Source organism: Morone saxatilis, unplaced genomic scaffold, assembly GCF_004916995.1.
Source record: "Morone saxatilis isolate NCDOM2014 unplaced genomic scaffold, NCSU_SB_2.0 Contig18, whole genome shotgun sequence".
Taxonomy (NCBI): domain Eukaryota; kingdom Metazoa; phylum Chordata; class Actinopteri; family Moronidae; genus Morone; species Morone saxatilis.
In genome coordinates, this window is record NW_023339740.1 from 26,130,929 (window position 1) to 26,142,631 (window position 11,703).

An 11,703-nucleotide genomic window follows, 5' to 3' on the forward strand; every position below is an offset into this window, starting at 1 on the left:
AGTTAAAATAATAAGATACTAAGTCAACACGTTGAGAAAGTTTCACATTACAATAACTTACATAATCTCCGTCACAAGGTTACAGTTAATTCACCCAATGTGGCCACCAGAGGGCGCAACACGCTCATCCAAACTCCTACAATCCCCGCAGCACCTGAACGCACCGTGACAAAGAAGCGAAACCGATACATCGCTGTAGTCTCTCCCCCTTTCTCCCCCTCTCTCTCTCTCTCTCTCCCCCAACAACCAAACTCAGAAGTTACTGGAGCCCGCTGGCAGCTCCTTCAACCTTACATAAACCCCGCACAGGCACAGGAGACCCGCGTGGTTCCGAGCAACCAGAAAGTCCACAGAGGGATGTCCGAACCGACAACGTAACACCAACACACCGGGGCTCGTTTTAGGGACAAGTCGGTTCGTGTTTTTCCGAAGAGGAGGACTTCCTTTGCTTCCTTTGCTGCGTCGCTTTTCTCTGTTTGAACCAGCGGAGCCGGTAAGTGAGGGTTAGCTTAGCTTAGCTTAGCGTAGCCTAGCCGCGCCATTTGAATTCCCGTTTGAGTTAGCATTAGTTAGCCGGCGAGCTAACGTAGCAGCTGAGGCGGCGAAAAAGGAGAAGGAAGGAAGGAAGTGTGCATCGTTAGTTAAAAGAAAGAAAGAGGGGGGATATAAGTCTCAGGTGAGTCTCCTTCTGGAGATAACTTTAAAGAGTTCGTGTCGACACACTTTAAATAAAACATACTGAGCTTTTAGCAGCTATTAGCAGCTAGGTTCCGAGCTAATAACACACATATATATTTATAAATAAGCTCCTTTATGTTGGAGGAGCTGCTGTGTCGGTTCGGTTGGTGATTAACTAAACTAGGGTTTAGTTTATTAAGTGCTGTAGGACTTTATTGGACATTAAGTTTCTGTTTTCTGCTGATAACTGCGACCTAGCTAAAACTAATAGTTTAATAAAACATCCTTTTATTCAATTCTGCCTTTATTCATTTAATGTTTGTTTGAACTGTGTGAGAGAGGCTTTGGTTCAACCACCTCGTTTAAGTTTTATTATGGGGATAAACGAGAACCACCTCTCTGTGACGCAGAATAAAACATCTCCATAAAGTTGAAGCGCACATTAACACCTTTACAGCGGGGTTACCTGACAAACCACCTGGATCCACAGCGTCTAGTGGTTGCTGCTTGGTTCATTACGAGTCCAGGTTTGTGTCGTTATTTACAGCGTTTATCCCGCGGTTTAAACGGAGACAGAGCAGTGGGTAGTTCAGGTACAATGGACATTTCCTTGTTAGTAACATGACAGTGAATGCACCTCCATAAAGCAGTGTATTATTATTATTATTACACAGGTTTGGATGCTGTGCAGTGTGGCCTGAAAATACTTTTTTTTAGCCGAGTTGTGATTTATTAAAAGCTATTTCTGTGGCTTTTATTGCCTTTAGGTGATAGTGACAGGAAAAAACCTTTAAAAACAACCTACAGAAGACACCATATCTCTGACAACACCTTCCCTTCTCTCTTCTGCTTCTCATATGGGATACCGATTGTGTAGATGAGTAGATTGGGGCTTAGTAGTTGTATATCCCCAGATTATAACACTTATAGTTAGAATATTCAAAAGCTAAAAAGCACCTTATATTTTTATTTTTACTTGCACTACAATTATACAGCTTATTTATACATTTTTATATATATATGTCTAGGTTGTTCTCCTTACTTATTGTATTGTTACTGTTACTGTGTGTAATGCTGCTGCTACACTGTATTTCCCAGCTTGGGATCAATAAAGTCTATCTGTCTATACCATAATAATACCAGCCCCAAGTAACCAAGTGTCTCATCTTTCCAGATAATCGTTAAAAAGAAGAAGATGCCTCAGAAACAGAAGTCCAAGTCCTGGGTGGACCTGAAACAAGCTGGAAATGAAAGTTTCAAGACGGGCCAGTACGGAGAGGCCACCAACATGTACAGCCAGGCAATCAAAGAGCTGGAGAAGGGTGAGTGTTACTTAAATATTACTAATGTCTGAATGCTGATTTCAAGTGATTTATTGACAGAGATAATGTTTGGATCCCGGTCTGGTCGTTTTCAGGTCACGCTGTTTTAAAAAAGGTTACCACACCAATATACATATAAAACTGATAAGGTTTAGGCTTTGTGCATACACACCCAAGCAAACATTCACTCCAACATTAATGAAAATTCATCCAGGAGGAATATTAGAGCAATTACAAAGCCCCACACACGTCCACTGTATTTCTCTCTCCGTTCTCTTGATGCATTCACTAAGTGGACATAGCTGACTGGTTTTTGACTGAGACTGCATTACCAGTCTGATGAAAAGCTGCTCTTTGAACCGTCTTCTTTCCTGTTTGAAGGTAAAAAGAACCCGGAGGATTTGGGCATTTTGTACTCGAACCGTGCAGCAAGCTACCTGAAAGATGGCAACTGTGCAGAATGTGTGAAAGACTGCAATATGTGAGTGGTTTTCTTTCCATCTTACTTCCTTTTGAATCATTTCTCTGCAGTTGTGTCGCTGTATGTTTGGTTTCCACATCTCTCTCATCTGTCAGGGTTTTTATTCTTTTATGCTCTAATGCAGCTCAGACTTCCTAGAAACTGTGTATTGGCAAGAATCGGCTGCTACCATACATATCACATTACAGGGCTTTACGATTCAGTATACTGTGGTACTGTAAGGTGATATGTTGCAGTTTAATGAACAAATGAACTCATCACCATTTCCATCAAATCTGACTTTTTCTATCCGATCAGAACAGAGAGATAAGTGTGTATTTATCACGTTTCTTATGGCAGAAACACACACGGACATGAGAGAGCAAACCCAAACTTTACCCACACTTTTAGACCGTGTGGTGAGGCGCAGCTTAAAGGCCGAGTCCTTACTGCATCAGCCTGTTGTTCCACTTAATTTTGCACCCTGATGAGAGATCAAGCCCACATCTGGATGAGAATGTGAACCAAATGTCAAACTTCCTAACTGGACATATTTCCTCTCAGGTCTCTGGAGTTGTTCCCGTTCAATGTCAAGTCTCTGCTGCGCCGCGCTGCTGCCTACGAAGCTCTGGAGCGGTACAGGCTGGCCTACGTAGACTACAAGACTGCTCTGCAGATCGACTGCAACATCGCAGCTGCTCACGACGGCACCAACAGGTACCTGCGCCTCTAACTCTGACACAGTTCACAATCACACAGAGCGTTAAGAGGTGCTCTGCTTTTCATCTAGCTTGTAAAACTGTGTGGCTGAGTTAGAAGAACTGGTTTCATTCATTTACTTTAAACTAATTCAGTTTATTGAGCTGTAATGTGAAGTATTGAGTCTTATTCACAACCTGCACCAGAACATCTGTGTTTCTGCTTATCTCTATCAACCTAAATGTTCTTGGAGCGGACTAGAAACAGTTTTGACGCAGCATTAATCATCCTTCAAACTGTACTTTCTGATAGTGAAGGCACACAGGACACACATGGTGTGTGTGATATACTGCTGTGTGTGTTCTGTGTTTTGTCCTGTTTGTTCAGTGCTGTTCTGTCACCTGCTAGGGGACTGCAGATGAAATTAGTCTAACTCATATTGTACTTGGTCCCATACAGATAAACTTCAATGGAAAAAAGGGATCATGTGTCTTTTCCAGGTGTCTTTCACTGCACTTAAAGGACTAAACCGGCTGTTTGGGTGACCCTTTGACATTCTTTTCACTGTGTATTTTATTGTTTCTCAGGATGACGAAGGCGCTCACAGAGGCAGACGGTTTGTCATGGAGAGAAAAGCTTCCTCCCATTCCCACCGTTCCTCTGTCTGTTAGAGAGAAACTCTCCCAGAAAACTCCAGCCAGCGCTGTACAACAACCGAACCCCACACCGCAACACAACGGCAGCACACAGACAAACAAACCCGGTAATTTAGATTCTAGTGCTCTGAGAGATCGTGTCATTTATGATTACTAACCATCAGATTTTCCCTGATAATCCAGTTTCATCTGTGCATGTAGTCAGAATCAGAGATAGATAGATAGATACTTTATTTATCCAGAGGGAAATTCGCAACTTCAGAATTTTGAAAAGGCAAATTTACATCTGAATCTGCCTCTTTGACCTTTTTTACTTCTTCCCTGTCTTCCCCATCACATTCTTCTCTTCTGTTTCTCCTCTCATCAGCTCCTAGTGATAAAGACATGAAGAAGGGCCAGATCCTGAAGGAAGAAGGGAACGCCCTGGTGAAGAAAGGAGAGCACAAGAAGGCCATAGAGAAGTACAGCCAGAGCATCAAACACAACCCCACTGAGGTCACAACCTACACCAACCGGTGGGTCGGAGCTTCACACATACATTTCCCCATGAGACTCACTACTGTCAGACTTCTTATGTGTGTGTGTGTGTGTGTGTGTGTGATCAGGGCGCTGTGTTACCTGTCAGTGAAGCAGTACAAAGACGCTGTCAGAGACTGTGACGAGGCTCTGATGATTGACAGCAGCAACATCAAGGCGTTCTACAGGAGGGCTCAGGCTCACAAGGAGCTCAAGGTGAGAGCCTGAATCTTCATCACCCCACACAGTAATCAGACGTTGACTTTCCAAAGCGTCTGGAGGTTTTCAGGGCAGGAGACAAAATAAAAGCATTTCCTGCCTTGATAATGGCGGATGTTTCCCCTGGCAGCAGCTCCTCATTAATATTCCACACACACACAGAGGACACGGTTAGCTCGGCAGCTCCGTACAGTGCAACTGTCCACTGTGTGCGCAGGTTTCAGTTGTGTGAGAGACGAGAGAAAAAGAGAGAGAAAGAGTCACGACTAGTTCAGGATCTTAGTCAATAGGCACAGATAGCCAAACTGCTATGTTCCAGTTGCTTCACTGTATGGTCGTGTTGGAGGTTGTGGACACATAGTTGCTGTTTGATCACACGTTCACACTGCGTTCATTTCTAAGGACGTGCACAACCAAAAGTCTGACGCAGTCCCATCACGCGTGTGAAAACGTGTCGTCTAAAGCAAATCATTTCCTGTCCACCAGCTCTGCCTACTAACGGACATGTTGAGACTCGATTGCAATTATTTATCGATGGAGACAAATGAAGACACAGATCACAAGTTTGTTCTGATGGTAATATATTTTGGAACATTTGTCTGGACCAGAGATTTGTTCAGTCCAGTTTTGGTGTCTGGGATGAAAACTGTGCTGTACTAGAATCAGCATTTTTCATGCTTTTTACTTTCTTCTGAGAATAAAACCTAAACCTCGACCCTGATGCACCTGTTTGCTGAGTAACATCATGCCACCAGAGAGCTTTAGTTCAGGAGAATCTCTACGCCTTCTTCATTGTCTACCATGGTTAAAGTTACTGTTGGCTCTCCTCATCCTTGTTTACTTTGTAACTCTTCATTCTCATTGCTTTCCTGCAGGACATCAAAGCCTGTGTGGACGACCTCAACAATCTGCTCAAAGTGGAACCAAAGAACGTGGCTGCCCTGAAGCTGCTGCAGGAGGTACAGAAGAAGAAGTGAGGACACATCAGGGACTCTGGAGACAGCGGTGAGGATCTGTCGCTTGACTGCGAACGGAGAGGAGAGGAAGAGCAATCATTGATGTCAGGCGAGCAGTGACACGATTCAGCCGCTTTAATTCAAAGACCGGCTCTGTTTCCCAAAAGCTCGCTCACACCCAACACATGTTTGATCCGTTTACTCTCACTGGAACAAACATGAGCTCGGTCTCGAGGCGCTTCTGGAAAACGCAGCTCTGGTCGGTGAGAACTGAGGATGTATCAGGAAGAATGTTTGTATTTCACCAGTTTTAGTGTCACTGAGTGTTTCTGGTTATTTAAAAGAGCTGAAATGAATGACACACACACAGATTCTAAGTGAGGGTCAGCTTTTACCATCACCAGTTGTAAAAGGGTAATCAGCCATCACGTGGAGCGCAAACTCACTGACGTTAGTATGTATGACAAAATGATCTCAACACAAGGTCTCTTACTCGCCTTTTATGGGCTCCCATCCGTCCATGGACGACCACCAGTTGTCACATGACAGTTTCACACTTTCACTTGTATTCTCTGAATGAGTTTGAGGCATCAAAATGTTCTGACATCAGACAGCAGAGAAATCAGTCTGTTCAGGTTGGATGAAGCCATTATATCATATATGTTCTGTATCATTTTCAATAAATCAATGAACCTGATATATCTGAGGCTATCTACCACAGTACACAGTCTCTATCAGTCTATCATACCATCATGTTCTCACTGCAGTGCTCCTCATTAGAGCTGCAGAGTATTACCTTCATTATCGAGGCCAGGCTTTGATTCGCTTCAATCACTGAGGCGTTTACTTCCTTTTGCACAAAACTCGCTCAGCAAAGACGAGAAATAAAAGTGAGGTCATCGAATAACATCAATCATTTGATGCTGTCGTGCTCGTGGTTTACCTAAAATGAACTGAACGACTGAACTGTAGGCCATCCAACGGCTCGAGCAGGTGGGTTTATACATCCAAAGAATTTCTATAAATCCAGAGCAGACGTCTGAGACCTCCGTCCATCTGATGAAACCAGGCGAGTAGAGTAACCTGCTTTTAATTGAAGTTTGACAGTATTTGACTGTTTATTTTCTTGATTAACTTATTGTTTGTCCTATAAAATATTCAGAACAATATCCTAGAAACTTCAAACAGTTTCAGATTTCATTCACAAGATGTCAGTTTTATTATGACGTAACACAGAGGGCTGGAGGTTTCTGCTTTAAAATGACAACTGATGAGAGTAGTTGCCGGTGATTGTGAAACGTCTCGTCATTGTAGCTCCACCCACAAACGTAAAGCCTATAACGAAGCCCACTTCCTGTCTGAACACTGGTGATTGTAAAGGCTCATTGTGGATTGGAGTTCTAAGTTAACAGCCATTTTCCACATAATGTTCTACACTCAGGTAGTTTTATTTATCCTACATTTGGTTTTCTGAGGCTTTGAGTGTGTGTGTGTCTTTCTCAGTGGATTGATATTTCCATTCATGCAGTGTTCACGTCATATGGGATAAATGGCAGATTATCATCAAAGATTCAGTATATAATCAGTAATAAAGCACGGTGTGGATGAAGTTTGGGTTTAACGTCAGACTGCACTGACGACTGGGCTCTTGGTGTGAACCCTGTTTATTTAAACTGCTAGCGGCGATAACTCCGATATGACGTGAATATTTTGCTTCGACCACAAACGTACAGTATATGAGGTTTGTTCACCGCAGCGCCGTCCAATAATCCAGAACCTGTTCGATACACGATGTGTTCTTACCTTCCTTCCTGCCTCAATCCAGATGTCTGATACACATCTGTGTCAGTGTGTCACTCTACTGAGATTTATGTTTGTTTCCTTTGCATTTGAATGACTAATACGTCAAACCAATCCTCAACGGGTCACTATATACAAAGTACTGTCTCTTTTTTCCATTTCATCGTATTATTGTGAAAGTGAGATCGGTGATCCTGCTGTAGTTTGGCAATCTCCATCTTGCCTGAAGTGCCTGTCTTCATCCTCTGTCTGCTTTTGGATTAGTTTCTGCAGCAACAACAACGTAAAACATCAGTTTCTGGTTTAAGACGAACAAGAAAATCACACCTCCAGTTACGTGTCATGCAAGAAGAGTTTGTGAAATACGTTTACACTTATTTATGTTTGCATAGTAAAGCCGAGAAGCTGCACGCTGCGATCATATCCCGACACAGCTGAGATTCTTCGCTTTATCACATTTGTGCTGTTTTTGTCAACCTGCTTCTGTTTTAACTGCAAATAAAAGAGATTAACAATGTTGTTTCTTTTTCTTCATGTTCATTTTGGGAAATTGGGAAACACTTATTCTCTTGCTGGCTGTGAGACAGAAGAGAAGACTGATACCGACCGTTACTGTTGGGTTAATATGACGCTACAGCCAGAAGCTAACTTAGCTTAGCCTGAAGTCTGAAAACACAGGTAGCCGGTTGTGTCTAAAGGGAACTCCACCCGACTACCAACGCCTCTAAAGCTCACTAACTAACCTGTTTGAGTGTAAAAACAAAGTGCAAAATAAAGACGGACTACTCCTTGGCTCTGAGCCGTTGCCAGCCAACCAGAGACTCCAGGAAGTGACTGTGCCCGGACCAGAAATAGTTTGTTTTTACACTTCTTGTACGGACAAAAAAAACAAGACAGAACGTCCTGATGCTCCCTCAAAACAAGTGAAGTTCCATAACCCAACCCAGAAATACAGTGTGCCAAAAGCACATTGACATGGATAGTTTGTTGTGGTCACTTTTACACCAGTAAGATGACGCAGCTTAGATGTAGCGTCTTTATTAACAACATTTCTGCATTATGGAGACCTGAGTCCTCCCACTGTTCCCGGGGATGTCGACTTTGGGAATCTCTAGCTCTGCCGGAAAGGTTGCCATGTTTCGTTTCCCAACGGCGCATTAGGAAAACCTTCACTGTTATTCTAGATTCTATCTCACTATTTTGTTAAAATGTTGGATCCAACCTCAGCTGCACATGCAGACAGCCTCCAGTCCAAAGTGCCACTACCAAATTAAGATAAGTAATGTTTGTGTTGGCAGCACACTCAGACATGACTCTCTTCCCAGGTCCGGTCCAATCCAAACAAAGGAGAGAAGCATTTCCAAAGCAGCACAGGGCAATGACACGTTAAAAGATGGGTCTTTTTTGTAAAAAATTATTCCGATTCATACTATACAGCTCCCTGTGTTCTGAAAGGAATCAACCTTATTAATGTAGGTCTGAGCCAGGCAGATAACCAAACTTAAAGGGAGTTTTTATCTTGAAGACTCTTCCACCCTGTCCTCTACACACACACAGATGATGCACACATGCTTAATTGAATATTTAAAGGCTAAATTAAGACTTCAGTCACACAAACTAAACCTCGTCTGACTGATTATACACACACACCATACAACAATCGGAGAAACAATCCTTCACTCAGCTTGGTGCAAGAAAAAAAACGGAAACAGCTAAACTGACCCCAGAGAATCTGATGAACAGGTGACTTAAAAGTTCTACTTAATATCTAGTAGACAAATGATTGCAGAGAATCCAACTGCAGCTCTCTCTGACAAACCTCAAAATCCTTTACACAGATGAACGTTAACCTATGAGAACATAATCGTGGAGAGCGAAGAGGATAAAGGCAAAAGAACATGACTCGTAGCAGGATAGGTTCTTCTCCAAAGCTGCGGAGCGGAGACTGGAGATGTTAAGTCACATGTTTCACGTATGTCAGGATTTATTTACCAAGTTGCCACCAAGCGTAAAAACACTCCAGCATTTCGACTCCTTTAACAAACGCACTTACCAAGAAGGGATAGACGCAGTAATCAAATAGGGATAAGTGGCGCACACTTACTGTATGTCCTCACAGTCGTTGGCAATTGATTACACATACAATAAGTGACTGAAGTAGTCTTGTGATACCGACAACCACACCCACTAAAGTAACAAATTGTTAAACACGTTTGACCATCCGACAAACTCTTTGCTTGAAGCATGCCGACGCCCGTAGCAGAGACCGCCAGTCGAGTTGTTCATTGAGTCCTTACCAAATAAAACTCTTCTCTCCTGTCAACATGTACACTCTCTCACTAGTGCTAAGTTTAACCCAGTATTATTTATTTCCATTCCTGGAGGGGGGGGGGGGGGGACATGCCTGCACACATGCCAGGCAGCGTCCGACCTACACGGCAGCGCTGACCCACTGAGATTGACCCCAGAGCTGTTCTGTTTATTCTGCAGTTTTATCTTCTGTAAAAACCCACTGAGAATAAAACATTTGCATCCTTCATGTATTTGCATAGTCCAACAGTTTGGATCATCGGGGTGAACACAGCAGCCTTTTATCCGGTTGAAAATTTGCATTGCTGGCCTCTAACCTTAAAAAACAACTCCAAACTTCAACACCTGCGACGTTTTATATCCTATTCCAGTGCTTTAAAGCTTTCTTGGTTTCCGGTCTTTCCAGACAAGCTCATTCCTGCATGTCATGCACCTTCAATCATGAAACTCAATGTGAGATCAAGTAAAACAACATGCGGCATTAACAGGCTACAGGTGGTAATAAACAGAACAGGGCTGATTCGGAACTGATAAAACCTTTATTTCACTTTAAATTGTCTTTTACATTTTGTCCTGTTTATAACATGTAAGGTGAAACTAGAGTTGGATTTTTTTTTTTTTAAAAGACATACACAAATCTAGTATTACGTCAATAACCAGGGTGGGGGGAAGGTGTTGAAGGGTGTTTCTTTTTTTTTGTCATTTTCTCATTTTTATTGGTGTCCTTAAGCTAAAGTCTAAATTTTCACAACCACGTGCGCGCTAAGCAATAAAACCGTCACAGAAGCAAACTTTTTTTTGTTGTTTTTTTGGGTTATTTTTTTTTCCTTTTTATTTTAAGCAGAATACTGGTCAGTAAAAACAAAATGATTTGAGATACCAGATATACAGACAGGCTCGGTGCCACATTCACTACTGCATGGGATCATTTTTTTCCTTATAAAGCGTAGAATAACTGCCTTTTTGTTCAGCTAACGAGAAAAAGAGCGGCAGGGAGGAATAATTACTTTTTTTTTTACCTTTTAAACTTCAGTGCATGAAAACATTTGTCCCCAGCAAAAAAAAAAAAAAAAAAAAAAACATTGAGACATGACTTTTCTACACCTACAGAGTGGAATGTCGAGATGGTTAATGACAAGGTTATTGTGACACTGAGTGGAGAAAAAAATGACTCAACTGTTTCTACTTTTGAAGAAAAAGAGGGTCTTCTGAGACTCAGCGGTCTGCATTCTGGTCGGCCGATATTTCTCAAAGTTTGGGACTAAAGACTAGCTTGGGATTTCGTTTTTTAACGCGTACAGTATTCTTACTCTTGGCGGGGGCGTGGTCATTTAAAGAGAAACCACAAGGAACCTGATTTTATTTATTTTTGCCAGTTTAAATGTACACATTGTAAAACTACCAGATCGGAAAATGAGCTAGAAAATGTACCGTTAACTGCCGAGTGTTTTCTCTCTTCTGAATGCAGTCGGAAAGATGAGCGTTAACCGCGATCCGAAACGACAGGTTCTCGTTTCCACAAACAGATGATTGGCTGATCGGCTGCCGGGAGATTTGGCTCCTTGAACGCACGTTCCTGTTGTGGACTTAAAATCACTGCTTCATTCGTTTCCCCCCCCCCAATTTCTGTATTAATCCATGCTTGGTAGCCCCTTACTTCTGGTTTATATTCGAGTGCACCTTTTCGTCCAACTCATAATGAATCAATTACTAGCCTTCTCTGGAGCTTTTGGAGGTTTAAAGCTCCAGAAAAAGCTAGTAAATAAACCTTTATTTTAGGTCAAGAATGAACTATGATTCTCAACTCAGCTTTAAGGCCGTTAGCTGATACTGTTCCATGCGACCTCAGGTAATCAGGACACAGGAACAATGCCTGGGCTCTCTGCCACAACTGCTCATAATTTGGAAATGAGGAAGCAGGAAGTTTTTAAGTGTCGATCCACACGACTCCCCACTCAATGCTTGCGGTAGATTTACATGGTTAGAGATGACGGCATGCATTCTGATGTTGGCGATCACACCGTTCAGGAGCGAGTGGGCTTTCCTAGACTTGTTGGTACAAGCAGTTAAAGGGGCAGAAGAAGGAT

The 11,703-nt window shown here is 42.5% G+C and overlaps 1 protein-coding gene across 1 annotated transcript; it reads left to right on the forward strand.

Annotated features, from left to right (window-relative positions):
• Positions 1 to 223: 223 nt before the first annotated feature.
• On the forward strand, positions 224 to 7,826 carry tomm34 (translocase of outer mitochondrial membrane 34). Its single transcript, XM_035662844.1, has 8 exons — positions 224 to 493; positions 1,853 to 2,000; positions 2,382 to 2,481; positions 3,025 to 3,177; positions 3,747 to 3,922; positions 4,183 to 4,330; positions 4,421 to 4,547; positions 5,426 to 7,826. Exons 2-8 carry the CDS (start codon positions 1,874 to 1,876, stop codon positions 5,525 to 5,527), a joined length of 933 nt encoding a protein of 310 aa, XP_035518737.1. The 5' UTR covers positions 224 to 493; positions 1,853 to 1,873; the 3' UTR covers positions 5,528 to 7,826.
• Positions 7,827 to 11,703: the final 3,877 nt, after the last annotated feature.

Coding starts and splice junctions, on each gene's coding strand:
- tomm34 (XM_035662844.1), top strand. CDS start 1,874: ATGCCTCAGAAACAGAAGTCCAAGTCCTGGGTGGACCTGAAACAAGCT. Junction 3,178..3,746: donor GCTCACGACGGCACCAACAG/GTACCTGCGCCT, acceptor ATTGTTTCTCAG/GATGACGAAGGCGCTCACAG. Junction 3,923..4,182: donor CACACAGACAAACAAACCCG/GTAATTTAGATT, acceptor TCCTCTCATCAG/CTCCTAGTGATAAAGACATG.